This window comes from Elephas maximus, chromosome 9 (assembly GCF_024166365.1).
Source record: "Elephas maximus indicus isolate mEleMax1 chromosome 9, mEleMax1 primary haplotype, whole genome shotgun sequence".
Taxonomy (NCBI): Eukaryota; Metazoa; Chordata; class Mammalia; order Proboscidea; family Elephantidae; genus Elephas; species Elephas maximus.
Genome location: NC_064827.1, coordinates 55,262,473 through 55,281,051, shown reverse-complemented (window position 1 = coordinate 55,281,051; position 18,579 = coordinate 55,262,473). Strand labels below are relative to the sequence as shown.

Sequence of the window (18,579 nt, the reverse complement as noted above, 5' to 3'; positions counted from 1 at the left end):
GTCTACCGATTTCCGTACCAGACCTGGTCCACATTCTGCCACCACAGGCGTGTACTTTGATGAACTACTACCTTCCTAACCAACTCTGTTTGACTCCATACCTACATTGGGCTTAAGGGATTCTGAAATCTTATTTTTAAAAACAACTGCTATTAGCAAATTCATAATCTCTTTTAAACATCAGAATTGTGATAAACCAAGACCAAGCCTGCCCACAGAAAGCCCATAAGCAGACATAAATGAGAAAGTCCTAAATTCCTGCAATGCATAACCTGTGGCACAAGTACAGAAATACTGACCTCATGTGTAAGGTAAACAAAATATTTTCAGGAAAAAACCAAAATACAGGTCCAAGTGACTTTGTGAGTAACAGAACTGCTGCTTTACATAAACAGCACAAAGTATTTCTCTTTTAAATGTTTCTTAGAATAAAAGCTAAGCATTCCTTTATGCAGGGTCCCTCAGACCTGGTAAATATATTCATAACTTCGGGATAGGCAAAAATTTCTTAAGACACAGAAAGCAATAACTCTAAAAAATATATACTGGGAAATTAGACCTCTTCAAAATTAAAAACTTCTGCTCACTAAAAAACATTATAAAAATTAATAGGTAAGCCACAGACCAGAAAGAAAATAAGTACGAAATACATATCTGTCAAAGGATTGATATTCAAGATATATAAAAATATATAAAATATATTATAATGGAATAAGAAGAAGAAAAACCTGATAAAATATGGGCAAAGGATCTGGACGCTTCACAGAAAAAGATATACGAATGACCAATAAACATATAAAAACATGCTCTACATCATTAATCATGGACATACAAATTAAAACCATAAAAAATACCACATACCACCAATTAGAAATGGATTAAAATGTTTGATAACATTAATCCTTGGCAAGATGTGGGGCAACTAGAACTCTCAAATGTTGTACAGTGTAAAATGGTACAACCCCTTTGGGGAAAAGATCTACCAGTTTTTCATAAAATTAAACCTATTTGTTTTATTCATTGTTTCTCTACAGCCTAAGATAATGCCTGACCTATATGGCACTCAATATTTGTTGAATAATCAAATGAATAAATATCACCAAGGATGTAAATTACTCCTGGGGCAAAGGCTTTTGTGCAGGAGAGGCACTCTTTGAACACATTACTCCATTTCCAACATGCCACTTATGATTTGAGATAGATTTTAATGGAAAGGTACCTGTGCTTAAAGGAACAGACAAAAAAAAGCACACTAAAAAGGGTATCTACCCTCTTCTCTCATTTCTCTACTTTTTTGATCTCTGCCCACAGAGAGGCTGGAATTTCCACTAAAATTTGCCTATCCCACGTATCTAGTCTCTCTCCTGCCCTTGATACTCTAGGGAAGTCTAAGAATAACTAATCTAATAAATCAAGAGTTTGATATTCATTTGGCCACATTTTACTAGTAGACTGAGTTTACTAATTTACTAGATCACTGAGTTAAACTAGCCATGGTGTTGCCAGTTTCTTGTCTCCTTTTTTAGGGAAATCTGCTTAGGTCCTGACTTTCTCAGTACTACCAATGACTGGCTAAGTGAGGCAGCCCTACAGGACTCATCCATGCTTCATGATGGGTAAGAAGACTAACAATTTGCTTTGCAAGTCCAGTCAAGTCTCTGCAGGCAGGCCTGAGTAGATTCAGGGTGGGAAGATTTAGGAACCTTGAACTAAGGATTATAGAATGTTTGTCAGATTAATAAAATTTGTACTAATGACCCCTTTGGACACTAATCACTGAATATATACTATAGCAGTCAAAACACAAGAGGAGTTCTGAACTCCTAACTCACAGAAAATATAAAAGGAAAAACACAAAAATAATGTAATACTCCATTGTACTAAATGACTTATTTTAATAAGTTAGTCTTTAATACAAATATAAATCAAGATTCCTACCATTTCAACTACACTTGAATTCAAACATCAAAAATAGGTCAATACTTAGTAAGCTGTTAATTTTGAAAAGTTTTTTTTTAACTATAAGAGTATCAAATATTATATAGAACTCTTATTTAATGCTTTCAGTAACAATTTTAAAAATACATTTCTTAGCATTCCAATGCTACAAAAGCCCCACCCCCCCAAAAAAACCTTTTTTAAAAACAAAAATATAGTATCTATTGGTGTTCACAGCTGTTAAAACTAAAAAAAAAAAAAAACTTATAACATGAATATAATTTGAATACTTCCAAATCATCCAAAAATACCTGGTACTTAACTAACTCTTTGCAGGTAGCAGGTTGTGATGGAAAAAATCACGTCACAGATTTAAAGTTACAACCAGAGTTTTAAACCACAGAACAGAACAAGAATATCTAGCATTCTGTAGTACCTTCTCTTGTTTGTTTTTATTATGCCAACAAGGAACCAAATTTAATGTCATCACTCTTCATTCAAATGGACTACCATATGAGGTTTTGGTTTTTCTATTTCTTCTTTGTTAGTTGGTTACTATCAATGTCCAAGGACAATTCTCATTAGAGCCAAGCATTTTCACATAAAGGTAGTTTTAATTTAAAATAAAATTAATATATATGTACATGTAGATTAAAATATAAGACACATGCAAACTAGTGAGAGTCATTCAACTAGAAAACTGAAAAAGTGCCCCCTAGATAGGAAGCATGGAGGGAAAATTTTTAAATTAAGAGGATATATACTTTTTTATAGTTAAGATAATAATTACCATCAATGTATTCAGAACAACTAAGATCAAAGGGAAGTTAAGAATATGTGAAACCCTGAGAAGAATAATTTCTCCTACTGCTAAAACAAGTATGTTTTAAGGAGACAGAAAAAAAAAAAAAAAGTTTCCAAACAAAAACAAAAAAACCTATGGAGTAGAGATTTATTAAAAATTATACCTCTGATTTTCTTTTGAGGAAAAAAACAAAACAAAAACCAGTTTTTTAAACAAAGGCATAAGATACCATTTTTTACCCAAATAACACGCACCTTCTGCATCTCTCTGTCGGCCGTGCCTTCCCCCTTTGAGATACTTTTGTAAGCATGCTATGCTAATTTTGTTTTACAGCAACATGTGGGAGAGGACTGGCATGGCAGTGCTCATAAGGGTGCCTCACGGAATGAGGGCATAACCAGCAAACGCAGAGGGCATGAACTACCTGCATAAAAATATGGTAGGCTTCAGTTCTAAGGTCATATTAATACTCTGTTCTCACTGAAAAATATTACTACTAGAAATAAAATTAAATTTCAGATATTTTCCATCTAATATGCATAAAAATACAATGTTTACATCTGAAACAAACTAGCAATTTATTTTCATTCATAATAAAAAGTGTTTTAGGAAAAGTTTATTCATTACAGTGCTCGAAATTAAATAAGAATTATTTTCCGTACCTAGGAAATTATAATCGTAATATGAAGTAAAATTTAATTACACTGAACTACAGTTCAAATAAATTTAAATAAAAAATATGTATGAAAATACCTAACTAAAAAGTTTTAAATTTTTGTTATTTTTTTCAATGCTGTTAGGTTTACTTTCTGTAACATTTTTTAATCTAGCCTTACTTTATCAATATAAAACTATTAAAATAATCACAGTAGAATCTTTTTTAACAGTTTCACATGATACGCTCACAGCATTCAAGGATTACAGTCCATAAAGGGGTAATCTCCCTGAAACAGAAAGAAGTTCTTTCTTTTTGTCACCCTCATTCCTTACATAAAATCTTTATTTCACATCATTTACACAGAAATATTTACCAATCTGACAGATAAAGAAGAAATTTTTTTTTTGCTTTCTACAGCTCAGGAAGTCACTTTACTCAGTCTTCTTACTGTGTTTCTTTTTCAGCTTGTCTGAAGCATCAGCTGTAGGCTTTGAGGTAGATGAACCAGTGCCATTGGATTTAGTTTCACTTTTCTTTGTACATGGTGAAAACTGTTGATGATAGCCAAACAGCATGCGACCCAATATATCCTCAAAAGGACCAAAAGGCACAGGAGAAGCCTCTGTAAGCATCATGGTTATCTAGGGAAAAAAATTCAACTTTGAATTTAAGTACGCCTCCCGTTTCTCAGAATTGAGAGGAAAAAATAAAAAGGATCCAAAATATATTCTTAAATTTAATATGCAAGAAAAGTAAACTAAGCTAGGTCCTAGGCAAACCTCTGTCCTCTATAAGCGTACTCAGTTAATGAAAAAGAACCTAACTCATTAAAGCTAGAACAGGGTATTATATTTTTGGGTGCCAGATGAGCAGTGTAATCATTTCCACAAAAATACTTTTAGCATTAAAAGGAAATACGAAGCTAAAACATCTACAGTCTGCATGCAAATGACCAATAACACCTATTATTTACTATGTGCTTACTGTGTGCCAGAAACATGGTAAGTGCTTTACATCACCTACTCTCTTTAAATTTAATCCGACAACCACTCTATTACTATCTTCATCACAGAGATGTGGAAATGATGCACTGAGAGATTAAGAAACTTGCCAAAGTCACAGAGCTAATAAGTGATAAAGCAGTTTGGAACACCCAGAGTTCAAATTCAATCATTAAATACACCGCATTCTATCATTATCTAAAAGTCACAGGGCTTTCAATGACTCACAGAACACTGCCCCAGGAGGGATGATAAAAAGCTTCTAATTATCCAATATCCTATTTTATATATAAGGACCCAAGACTCTGAGAGAGACAGTGGAGAGTGCTCCGATCCTTTACCTGGCAAAATGCAGTGTTCAGAGATCTTTAAATGTGCTCAAGAAATTAGACTGTTGCCAAAATGGACTGTTGGGGGGCGGGGCAGGGGAGTGGCGGGAGTGGGAGGAGGTTTAAGGTCTAGAACAGCCCAAGAAGTTCTAAGAATCAATTCCTCCAGTGGATAATGAATCAAACTAGAAACTTTTAGTATCAAATTTTCACAAGAGGACACTACATAACCTATTTGCTGGCCAAAATGAAATCAAGAATAAGTGCTTCTTAACTGCAATGTAGTCTAGGTAGAGGGAAGCTGGAGGCAAAACAGATTCCCATCACTAAAGGAACGGATAAGTAAAACCCACACTGTACAACAGTTGAAAGTAATGAACTAGAAAAGTAACACAGAAATATTCTTAAAATATACTCTTCAACAAAAATGAGACAGAACAAGATCTATGGTGCATTATTGCATAAATTAAAAATGCATGCACACACAACACTGTGAATGTGCTAAATCCCACTGAACTGCATACTTTGAAATGGTTCGTTCTGCTATGCGATTTCACCTAAATAAATACACACACACACACACGCTCTTTTAAAAAGCATGCACATGGGAGACAGCTCAAGATAGTGTCTTAGTCAAACACACCATGCCATCCCCTATAGCAAAGAACCAAGAAACCAAGTGAAGCAGATGCAGATGACAATCCTGGAACCCTGAGCATCAAACGGAAGGATAAGGAATTAGTTCAAATACCAACTGGAAGGAGAAACTAAATGAAAACAACAAATGAGGAGAGATACAGAGCGAAGGTGACCTGCCAGCCAACCTGGCGCAGCACAGCCATCTTAAAACAAAACGAGCAGCAATCCCAAGTGAAAAGCACAGTAAGGCAATTTCACAGAATTCCCAATAGAAGACAGAAAAACTGTGTAGAGATGCCCAGAGTTATGCAAAGTGAGCAGGATATGCACCAGATCTAAGGAGCGAAAGTACAGGAAGGAGGATGAGAGCTCCAGGGATCCTGGACTCCAGAGAGCATGGAGGGAGCCAGGATCCAGAGACAGGACTACTCACCAGCAGAGGTCCCCGACCATTAGGGTGAGTGGTGCACACAAAGTAACAGATCCAGAGTGTCAGCAGGAGGTCCCCCACCTGACCAGATTCCGGGCAACCCGCTACTCCTCACACTTGGTCAGGGCAAAGGCCCAGTTGCTGGCTGCAGCCAACAGGGAACGCCCCAGGCACCCACACCCCGTGACCAGAGGAGTACACTCCCTCTCCCCCTACCCTCCTGGTGATTAGCAATGCAAATCCCCCCACCCCTGCTACCCTGCCCACATGAGTGCTGTGATACAAGCCCCCCTTTCCCTCTCCTACCCAGTCATACCCCACTTATCACCTCTCCTGCTCACCCAGAGAGCAGCACAAGCACGCCTGAGCCACCAGTTGCCCACCACACACCCCTACCCACCACCCATCCCACTCAGCAAGTAGCAGAGAGCACCCAGAGTTCCCGGTCACCTGTCAAACTTTCATACCCATCACTCACCTGGCGAGCAGCAGTGAACGAAACGTGCTGCTAGTTGCCTGTCACACTGCCCAGTCCACCACCCTGCCCAACCAGCAAGTGGTAGCGAGTGGGCCCACCATATCAGTCACCTGCCACACCCCACCACCTGCTACACACCCCACCCACCGCCCTGCCTACCCAGTAAGCAACAGTGAGCACTCCATACCACTTGTCGTCTACCACACCCTCAGGCTTGCCGAACTATCCACCAGGGGAGTGGCAGAGAGTGCTCCCACATCCCCAATCACCCACCACATGCCCCCGACCCACCACCCTGCTCACCCAGCAAGCATCAGTGAATGCAGGCACACCGTTGGTTGCCCACAACATCCACTCACCCACCAACCCACCATCCAGCGAATAGCAGTGAGCACGACCACACCACTGGTTGCCCACAATAACCCTAGCCCACCATCCTGCCCACCCGGCAAGCACCATCACTTCTCCCATGCCAATGGACTGACTATTGGCAGCAGCACACTCACACCAAGCCTACCCCCATCCGCCCCGCATGCCCAGAGAACAGTGATGCGTGCTCACCCTGCTCACTGCTGCCCTGCTCACCTGGCAACAGGTGATGAGCATTCCATACCATTGATCAGCAGAGCATGCACCCCACCCAACCTAATATATCCAAACAAAACAAAAATTAGGACAAAACAAACATACCATCAATCAATAAATACATAAATAAAATAATACCTTTAATGCCTCAAAGACAGCAGACAATAACAAATCATATCTAAAAACAGGATATGATAGCTCCAACAAGTGAGGGAAAAAAACACCTTCCTGATGGAGAAAAGATAATGGAACTATCTGAGAAGGAATTCAAAAGATTTATATTTAGTATCCTCAAAGAGATCAAGGAAAACACAGAAAAAGCCCTAGAAGAATTTAGGAAAACAATACAAGACCAAAATGACAGACGCAATTAGAAACCACACAAAAACAACATTTAGAAATCCAGAAGATGAACAATAAAATATCAGAAATAGATAGTCAATGGATGGGCACAAAAGTCAAATTCAACCAATTAAACAATGAATCAGTGAAATAGAGGACAAGCCTCTTGATAGTAATTCGTCTGAGGAACAATCAGAAAAAAAGAATGAAGAAAGCCTAAAGATGTGGGACACCATCAAGAGGCATAATATCTGTGTAATAGGAATTCCAGAAAAGGAGAGGGAAAATGTACAGAGAGAATTTTTGAAGATATATTGGCTGAAAACTTCCCAAATATCATGAAAGACGAGATGGTTACAATCCAAGAAGCTCAGAAAACCCCATACAGCATACAGGATAGACCCCCAAAAATTCACCGAGACATATCATAATCAAACTTTCCAAAACCAAAGACAAAGAATCTGAAAGTAGCTTGTGAAAAACAAAGCATCACTTACGAAAGGGCGCCAATGAGACTAAACACTGATTTTTCATCAGAAACCATGCAGGCATGAAGGCAATGGAATAATATATATAAAATCCTAAAGGAAAAAAACTGCCAATCAAGAATCATATATCCAGAAAAATTGTCTTTTAAAAATGAGGGTGAAAATAAGACATCCCCAGATAAGCAGAAACTAAGGGAATCTGTAAAAACCAGAACAGCCTTACAAGAAGTATTAAAGGAAGTCATTTGGATAGAGAACCAATAATATCACACAACAACATGAGATGCCAAACTACTGGGTCAAAGAAAAAATTAAAAATGAAATTAAAAAATTATTAGAAATCAAATGAGAATGAAGACACAATATACCAAAACCTCTGGAACTCAGCAAAGGTAGTGCTCAGAGGAAAATTTATAGCAACAGATGCACACATCAAAAAAGAAGAAAGGTCCAAAATCAATAACTTAACCTGACAACTTGAACAAATAGAAAAGGAACAACAAAAGAAGTCCATAAAGGGACTGGACAATGCGTTGGAGAGAGATGCTGCTGAAGAGTGAGCTACTTGTATCAGGTGGACACTTGAGACTGTGTTGGCATCTCCTGTCTGGAGGGGAGATGGGAGGGTAGACAGGGTTAGAAACTGGCAAAACGGTCATGAAAGGAGAGACTGGAAGGGCTGACTCATTAGGGGGAGAGTAAATGGGAGTATGTACTAAGGTGTATATAGGCTTAAGTGTGACAGACTGACTTGATCTGTAAACTTTCACTTAAAGCACAATAAAAATTATTTAAAAAAAAAAAGTCCATAGTCACCAGAAGAAAGGAAATAATAAAGATCAGAGGAAAAATAAATGAATTAGAAAAACAACAGAATAAATAAAACTAGAAGTTGGTTCTTTGACAGGATCAATAAAATTGACAAACCGCTGGCCAAACTGACAAAGAAAAAAATTGAAAAGATGCACATAAATCAAAATAAAAATGAAATGAGAAACATTATAACAGAACCACCAAGCAAGATAAAGAGGATCACAACAGAATAATATGAAAAATTCTACACTAACAAATTTGAAAACCTAGAAGAAATGGACAAATTTCTAGAAACACACTATCTACCTATACTAACACAGAGTAGAAAACCTAAACAGATCCATAACAAAAGAAAAAACTGAAGACGTCATTTAAAAAAAAAAAAAACTCCCAACAGAAAAAGGCCCCAGCTCAGATGGCTTCACTGGAGTGTTCTACCAAATATTCACAGAAAAACTGACACCAATTCTACTCAAACTACTACAGAACACAGAAAAGGAAGAAATACCATATTTTTATGCAAATAACATGGGCCTTCTGAGTTTGTCTGCCAGTCATTCCATCCCTCCATGAGGTGCTTTCAAAAACATCAACATTCCAATCCTCTTGTACACGTTGCTGTTAAAAAAAAAAAAATTAGCATAGTGTGCTTACAAAAGTACCTCAAGGAGGAAGGGCACAGCCAAACAAACATAGAAGGAGCATGTTATTTGCATAATATACAGTACTTCCAAATTCATTCCATGAAGCCAGCATAAACCTGATAGCAATGCCAGGCAAAGACACAACAAAAAAAGAAAATTACAGACCAATATCCCTCATGAACACAGATGCAAAGAATTCTCAACAAAATTCTAGCCAAAAGACAACAGCATACCAAAAATACAATACATCATGATCAGGTGGGATTCATACCAGGGATTCAAGGGTGGTTCAACATTAGAAAATCAATGTAAGCCACCACATAAATACAGCAAATGAAAAGAATCACACGGTCATCTCAATTGATGCAGAAAAGCCATTTAATAAACTCCAACATCCTTTCCTGATAAATAGGAATAAAAGGGAATTTTATAAAATTTTATAAAAGCCAAATAGGAATAAAAGGGAAATTCCACAACATAATTAAGGGCATATATACAAAACCAACAGCCAACATTTTTCTCAACAGAGAAGGATTGAGAGCATTCCCCTTAAGAATAGAAATGAGACGAGGATGCCCATTATCACCACCCTTATTCAATATTGTACTCAAAGTTCTATAGAAGAATAAGGCAAGAAAGGGAAATAAAGAGTATCGAAATAGTAAAGGAAGAAGAAAAACTATCCCTTTTCCCAGATGACGTGATCCTATGTGTAGAAAATCTCTGGGATTTCACAAGAAAGTTACTAGAACTAATTAAAGGGTTCAAAGTGGCCTGGTACAAGACCAACACACAAAAATCAGTTGAAGTCCTCCACACTACAAGAACTCCAAAAAAGAAATCCAGAAAACAATACCATTTACAATATCCCCCAAAAGGATGAAATACCTAGGAATAAATCTAACCAGAGATATAAAACACTTACACAAGGAAAACTATGATACACTACTGCAAGAAACCAAAAGAGACCTACATAAATGGAAAAACATACCATGCTCATGGATTGGAAGACATAACATTATGAAAGTGTCAATACTACCCAAAGTGATCTACAGATATAATGCAATCCCAATCCAAATCCCAATAACATTCTTTAACGAAATGGAAAAACTAATCTCCAACTCTATACAGAAATGAAAGAGGCCCCGAACAGCTAAAGAATTACCAAAGAAGAACAAAGTAGGAGGCCTCACACTTCCCGATGTTAGAATTTGCTATCCGGCCACAGCAATCAAAACAGCCTGGTACTAGTATAACAACAGACACATACACCAAACAAACAGAATTGAGAACTGAGAAGTACACCCATTCAGCAATGGACAACTGATCATTGACAAAGGGTCAAAGGCCATTCAATGGGGAAGAGACAGTCTCTTTAACAAAGAGTGCTGGCAAAACTGGATATTGATTTGCAGAAAAATGAAACAGGACCCACACCTCACACCATACACAAAAACTAACTCAAAATAGATCAAAGACCTAAATGTTAAATCTAAAACTATAAAGTTTCTGGAAAATAACACAGGGACAAAGCTGGGATCCTAATTTATGGCATAAATATACTATTAAACATAACTAAAAATACACAAACAACAGAAGATAAATTAGATAACTGAGACCTCTTAAAAATTAAATACTTATGCTCATCAAAAAACTTTACCAAAAGAGAACCCACAGACTGAGAAAAAAATTTTGGCAATAATATATCTGACAAGGGTCTAATCTCTAAAATATATAAGAAACTTGAACACCTCTACAACAAAAAGACAATCCAATAAAAAAAAAAATGGACAAAAGACATGAACAGACACTTCACCAAAAAAGGCACCCCAGAAGCTAATAAATACATGAAGAGACGTTCATGATCATTAGCCATTAGAGAGATGCAAGTCAAAACTACAATGAGATACCATCTCACCCCTGCATAAACAGCACTGATCAAAAAAAAAAAAACAGAAAACAAATACTGGCGGGGTTGTGGGACGATTGGAATTCTTAGACGCTGCTAGTGGGATTGTAAAATGGTACAACCACTATGGAAAATGGTATGGCACTCCCTCAAAAAGTTAGAAATAGAAATACCATATGATCCAGCAATTCCACTCCTGGATATACATTCTACAGCAATAAACGCAGTGACATGAATAGGCATAGGCACACCCATGTTCACTGCACCATTATTCACATAGCAAAAACATAGAAATAACCTAAGTATCCAGCAACAGATGAATGGATCAGCAAAATGTGGTACAAAGACACAATGGAATATTACGCAATGATAAAGAATAATGATGAGTCCACTAAACGTCTTACAACATGGACGAATATGGACATTATGCTGAGAAAATTATTACATGATACCACTTTTATAAAAAGTTAATAGGTTTACACACAAAGCAACATTCTTTGACAGTTACCAGGGATGGAGGTGGGGGAGAGTCACTTACTAGATGGCAGGCACATGTTAATTCTGGTGAAAGGAAAGGCAATACACAATACACAGGAAGTCAGCACAACATGACCAAGGTAAATGAGGACACTGAGAGGTACACATGAATAAAGGACAACTACAGTAAATACTATTAACATACACAGTTCTGTAACAACAGTAATAACCAAAATTTTGTGAGTGGTTAAAATAAATAAAATGCATGCACAAGGACTTCAGGTCAAGCATGACTAAATAGCTTGTATCAGACTCAGTCTCCCAAGGATATCAATATAAAAGACAACTATTAAAAAGCATCAGACAGCAAATAATACAAGCAGAATCTGATGGGGCTATCACCCATAAGAGAAGAGAAACTGAACAAGGTGAGCTCCACATTCACCCCAACTTTTTCTTTTGAGAATATGTGCTAATTCAGAGCTATGGGGAATAGAAAGCAGATGTCCCACTGAGCTGAGAAGACCCAGGTTGTACTTTAAGAAAGCCAAAGCATCTAGGACTTAAGTGGCAATATTCCAACAGAAAGGAACCACACAGAGAGAGCCCAGAAATCTATGTGGAATCAGGCCTTGAGGAGTTTACCAACTCCTCCAACTCGTAAAACCTATCTGTGTAGGGAGGGACTTCAAAAATTTAGCAGAGAGCGACAGTAGGGAGGCCAAAGAGCTCAGCAGACACATCAGCAGCCAGCACTTGGTGCTGAGAGGCCAGGTTGGAGTTCGAGGCCAGCCAGGTGGGAGAGCCCAGGAAAACACCTCAGGTTTCAATTGAGACCCCAAAAGGGACACATTCTAGATGTAAGGATAAACTGAATTATAAACCCAAAACCAAACCAAACCCGTTGCCACTGAGTCAATTCCGACTCATAGCAACCCTACAGGACAGAATAGAACTGCCCCGCAGGGTTTCCAAGACTGTAATCTTCATGGAAGCAGACTGCCACATCTTTCTCCTGCAAAGTGGTCGGTGAGTTCGAATCACCAACCTTTCATTTAGCAGCCCAGTGCGTAACCACTGCATCATCACCAGCCCTACAAAGCCTAAAATCAACCATCGACAGTATTAAAATAATTTGCTTGTGCTGCCAAAAGCATGCTGAACATAGTTCTTGCCATCAAGGTCTTTATAGACTAGTCCAAGACAGGCACTTAAATCAGTAATTGTTTCTGTTGTTGTTAGTTGCTATGGAGTCGATTCCAACTCGTGGTAATTACAGGACAGTAAAGAGAAAGAGAAATGGAGTGATAGAGCTTTGCCCAGAAACATTTAAGTAAGAGATATGGGTTTGGAAGTCATTATTATACTAGTAAAAGTTAAAGGCATGAATGTGAATGTGGTCGCCTGGAAAGAACACAGAGTGAGAAAAGTCTAAGTATAAAGTTAACCTCCAAGTTAATTTCCTTACATTAAATTATTTCTTAGAATAAATGGTTACAATGAGATGTACTGCCATATTATCTTGGTCACTGCTTGACTTAATGAACTGCCAATGAAAGATAAAAGAATTTACATCAAAAAAATGTTCCACTGTCTTAGGAAAACATTTTCCCTTTACAAAATCCAAAAGAGAAGGATGACAGTTTAAAGTATTTCCTGAGAACGTGAACTACAGTATTTTTCAAAGTCTAGTGTTTTAATAAAATCTCAACTCCCAGGAGACTCATCACTCAGCTGAGAAGTATTTTTAGTATTAGAAAGTACTGCTGAGATAGAGTTACGAGGCTTAAGGCAGACACGGTGAATTCAGCCTCTTATCAGGTCTTGATTCAGCAAGGTGAAACATAATTGTGACAAATGGAATGAACATGTACTTTTTTTTCAAAACATAAAACTGTCCTATTTAGTGAACTATTAAAAGAAAGGGCATATTACCTAAATTAAATAGCATTTGGCGTCATGGTCTCTTCCTAAAAAAGGAAACAAAAAAAATGCAGAAACGCTAAAACATAGATTGATTTGGGTAAAGAAACTGTTGAAAGCTCTATCGCATTTTATATATCTCAAATTATACCATTTCAAACTGACCACAAAAATATGACACACAATGTATGTTCTTTCAGGGAAAAGATGGTACTTTAAATACTTTCATATCCTCTTTAGGACTAAGGTGCGCCTGACCCAAGCCATGATGTTTTCAATAGCCTCATATGCATGTGAAAGCTGGACAATGAATAAGGCAGACTGAAGGAGAACTGACACCTTTGAATTATGGTGTTGGTGAAGAATACTGACCATACCGTGGACTGTGGGAAGAACGAATGAATCTGTTTTGGAAGAAGTACAGCCAGAATGCCCCTTAAGAAGGGATGGCAAGACTTCGTCGCATATACTTTGGACACATTATCAGGAAGGACCAGTCCCTGAAGAATAACGTCATGCTTGCTAAAGTAGGTCATCAAAAGAGAGGATGACCCTCAACAAGATGGACTGACACAGTGGCTGCAACAATGCACTCAAGCATAGTAACGATTTTGAGGACGGTGCAGGACCAGGCAGTGTTTCATTCTGTTGTATATAGGGTCGGTATGAGTCAGAACCAATTTGACGGCACCTAACAATGACAACATTAACAACACAGTGCCTACAGGATCCCTGGTGGCACAGTGGTTAAGCACTCGGCTGCTAACCAAAAGACTGGTAGTTCGAACCCACCACCTGCTCCACAGGAGAAGGATGTGGCAGTCTGCTTCCACAAAGATTACAGCCTTGGAAGCCCTATGGGGCAGTTCTCCTCTGGTCGCTGTGAGTCGGAATCCACCTGATGGCAATGGGTTTTTTTTTTTATTATTTTTATTTGCGGGGTGGGGATGTCTGTAATGCCTAGCACTGAGAGTACAACGAATGAAGGAGCATAACATCCTGCCCCATACGGATAATGCAAAGACTTTATTTCTACATAAGCAAAATTTGCCAAATTAATCTCTCTCCTCCCAAAACATACTTCTTCCTATCTCCATCAGCTCAAATTCAAACAGTCCTTTGCTGTGTAACCCAAGGGCCTACTCCATTAAGCTTTTCTAGATGGTCTCCAACAGAAGTCCCCTTGCCCTGCAATAAACCCCTGATAAAAAAAAAAAACCCTGATAGCACATAGCATATTCACCTAGGTTTTCTGGTCACTCTGTTTTCCATAGGTGATGGAATTCACTCAGACATCGGTAATTATTAACCTGAATGATTGGCAAATAAATTAAAATCTTAGGATTTACATTTTTGTAAATGTTCTTTTTAATAAGCTGGGTAAACAAATTGCTCTTTTCTGGTAGTATGAATTAAAGACACATATAAAAGAGCATATTGTTTATTTATCAGTCAGTCAGCAAAATACACAGTAAAAAGCTACCATATGCCAGGCACAGTGCTAGGGATGCAGTGATGAACAAAACAAACCTAGTCCCTATCTTTATAAAGTCTGAAAGAACAATGTATATGTCTCAAATTCCTTTTTAGACTATAATATCTTGAGGACAAAGTTAGGGTCTTATTCAAAGGTTGAAAGTCTATTTGTCCTCCAAAGGGCCTAAAAACTGTGTCCCTCATTCAAGTATTCAATAATACATTATCTGAATACACCTCTTAATAGAATTCAGCACAACTGACCACTCCATCTTTCTTAAAACTATCCCCTGGTTTTCCTCTTACTTCACTGGCCAGTTCTTCCGAGTCTCCCAATTTGGATTTTTCCTCTCTAAATACTAGATCCTGGAGAGCCTCTTAACTCTGACCCTGCTCCTGTCTTACTCTTTCCTCTTCTCCCTATGCTATATATCTGCCTCCCTAAGTTAATTTATACATTTACTATAATCAATAAAAATACTGAGTTTTTTTTAATGGAGTTATGTTTTATGCAGTTAGACAAATTGCTAGTAAAGTTCATATAAATATGCATGAAAATCTAGGGGAAAAAACTGGAAAATAAAAACATGCAAGAATATCCTACAAACACTGGAAAAGAAAAATTACAACAATGCCTGTTTCTTCCACAGCCTCATCAACAGAATGTGCTGGAAGACTTTTTAATTTCTGCCAGATAAGTGAGAAATGGTGTATCAGTGTTATTTTAATTTGCATTTCTCAAATTCTGAGTTTAACATTTTTAAATATGTTTGAAGGATATTTTCATATCTTTTCTATCTGAAATGTCTGTTGATAATTTTCTGAAAAATTTTCTATTGAGTTTTTGGTCCTTCCTTCCTTAGTTTTTTAAGAGGCTGTTATGTATTCAGCCCTTTGTGAAATATGTTACAAGTATTTATCACAGTGTGCCAGCTATATTTTGACTTTGTCCACAATGTTTTTTGCCAAATTTATGGAGTCAAACTGATCGATCTCTTCCTTTAGTGTCACAGTTAGAGAGCCTTTCCTCTACACCGAGGCTGAAGAGGAATTCACCCAAGTGCTCTACCAGTACTTGTGTGGTTTTATTTTTTACATTTAGATCTGTAAAATCCATTTGGAGTTTATTTTGTGTGTGAAGTAAGGATCTAATTTTATCTACTTCCAAATTATCTACCTAGTTATCCTAGCATCATTTACTAAAAATCCATCTTTACCTGTCCCCATTAATTTGTGACGGCAACCTATCACATACTAAATTCCCATGAGTACTTGGATCTATTTTGGGGCTATTTGTCTATTCATGTTCCAGTACCACAGTTTTAATTATAGAGGCTTTACTTCATATTTTAACGAGCCCTGGTGATATAATGTGTAAGCATTTGGCTGCTAACCAAAAGGTCAGCAGTTCGAACCCACCAGCCACTCTGAGGGAGAAAAGACTTGGCAATCTGCTCCCATAAAGGGTTCAGCCTAAGAAATCCTACTGGCAGTTCTACACTGTCCTATAGGGTTGTTATGAGTCAGAACTGACTTCGACGGCATACAACAACATTGTGTATTTTAATGTCTGGTACAGCTAGTCCACCCGAATACAGCAGAATATACAATCTTTTTAACTGCACATAGAATATTCATCAAAACAGATCATATGCCAGACTTAAAATAAGTCTCAACAAAGTCAAAAGAATTGAAAAAATATGGTACATGTTCCCTGATCAGAACAAAGTTAAATTAGAAATCAATTACAGAAAACTATCTAAATAACATACTTCCGGTGGTTAAGAGCTCAGCTGCTAACCAAAAGGTCAGCAGTTCAAATCCACCAGCTGCTCCTTGGAAACCCTAAGGGGCAGTTTTAGTCTGTCCTATAGGGTCACTATGAGTCAAACGGACTCAACAGCACCTAACAATAACAACAAATAAACCATGGGCCAAAGAAAAGGAGAACTGCAGAATATTTTTGAACCATATGAAACATATCAAAATCTGTGGGGATGTAGTTAAAACAACACTGAAAGGGAAATTCGTAGCTTTATTGCTTGTATTAAGGAAAAAAAGTATAAATTAATGACCTAAGATTATACCTTAAGAAGCCAGAAGACAAAAAGAACAAAGTAATTAGAAGGCAGGACATAATAAAGAGCAGAAATTAATGACACAGAAAATCAATGAAACCTAAAGTCAGTTTTTTTTTTTTTTTCTTAAAAACGTTGATAAAATTGATAAACCTCTAGCTACACTGATTTAAGGAGAGATAAAAGACATAAATTTCCAAGATCAGGAATGAAAACAGGGTCATCACTACAAATTCTATAGTTACTAAAAGGGTAACAGAGAACTATAGTGAAAAATTTTATGTCAAAAAACCGAAAACAGGTGAAATGGCAAATTTCTTGAAAAATACAACTTGCCAATTCAGACACAAATGAAATACAAAATATGAAAAGCCCTAAATGTACAAAAGAAGTTAATTTTGTCATCAAAAAACTTTCCCTCAAAGAAAACTCCAGACCCAGATATAGTCACTACAGAATCTATCAAACATTTAGCTAAGAAATATAAAACCTACACAAACTTTCAGACTATCAGAAAGTAGAGAAGAACTGAACACATCTCAATCCATTTAAAGAGCTTAATTTATCTTTATAGAAAAACCGGACAAAGAGACTACAAAGAAAATTATGAATCAATACCCCTCATGAATATACAGGGAAAAATTCTTGAAAATTGTTAGCAAATTAAATCTAGCAATGTATAAAAAGGATTCTATATCGTGACCAAGTAGGGTTTATCCCATAAATGAAAGGTTGATGTATTATTTTTAAAAGTCAATCAACGTAGCCCACTGTATTAACAGAATAAAAGAGAAAAAAAAAAAACATAAGATCAGCTCAATCAATGCAGAAAAAAGCATTTGACAAAATTCCACAGCCAATGTTGATAAAAAAAATTCTCAGCAAACTAGGAATAGAAGGGAACTTCTTTAACCTCATAAAGGGGATTTATGAAAAACCAACATTTAACATCATACCTAATGGTGAAAGACTGAATGCTTTCTTTCCCCCTAAGAGCAGAAACAAGACAAAGATGTCTACTCTCACCACTTCTATTTAACATTGTAGTGGAGGTTCTAGGCAGGGCAATTAGGAAAGAAATTTAAAAAAGCATACAGATTGGAAAGGAGGATGTCAAGCTATCTCTATTTGCAGATGACATGAGCTTGTATATAGAAAATCCTAAAGAATCCACAGATACACACGAAATCTAGTAGAGCTAATAAGTTCAGCAAGGTTACAGGACATAAGCCAATATACAAAAATCAAATGTATTTCTACACATTTGCAATGAACAACCCAAAAATAAAATTGAGAAAATAATTCCATTTATAAGAACATCCAAAAGAACAAAATTTTTAGAAATAAATTTAACTCAAGAAATGTTAAGATTTGAACACTGAAAACTACAACACGTTGCCGAAAAAATTAAAGATAACCTACATAAATGGAAAGATGCCTGTATTCATGGATAAAAAATTAAATTTTTTAGGGAGGCTTAATACTGTTAATCTTCAAAGATACCACCTTGAAGACTAACGTGCACCTGACCCAAGCCATGGTGCGTTCAACTGCCTCCTATGCATG

The 18,579-nt window shown here is 37.1% G+C and overlaps 1 protein-coding gene across 1 annotated transcript in view; it reads right to left on the bottom strand.

Annotated features, from left to right (window-relative positions):
* Positions 1 to 1,981: 1,981 nt before the first annotated feature.
* The window catches only part of TMEM38B (transmembrane protein 38B), a 48,632-nt gene continuing 32,034 nt past the window's right edge, over positions 1,982 to 18,579 (bottom strand). Inside the window, exon 6 of the mRNA XM_049895436.1 lies at positions 1,982 to 4,042. Coding sequence (XP_049751393.1) covers positions 3,833 to 4,042 — 210 coding nt within the window. The 3' untranslated portion in view covers positions 1,982 to 3,832. The remainder of the gene's footprint in view (positions 4,043 to 18,579) is intronic.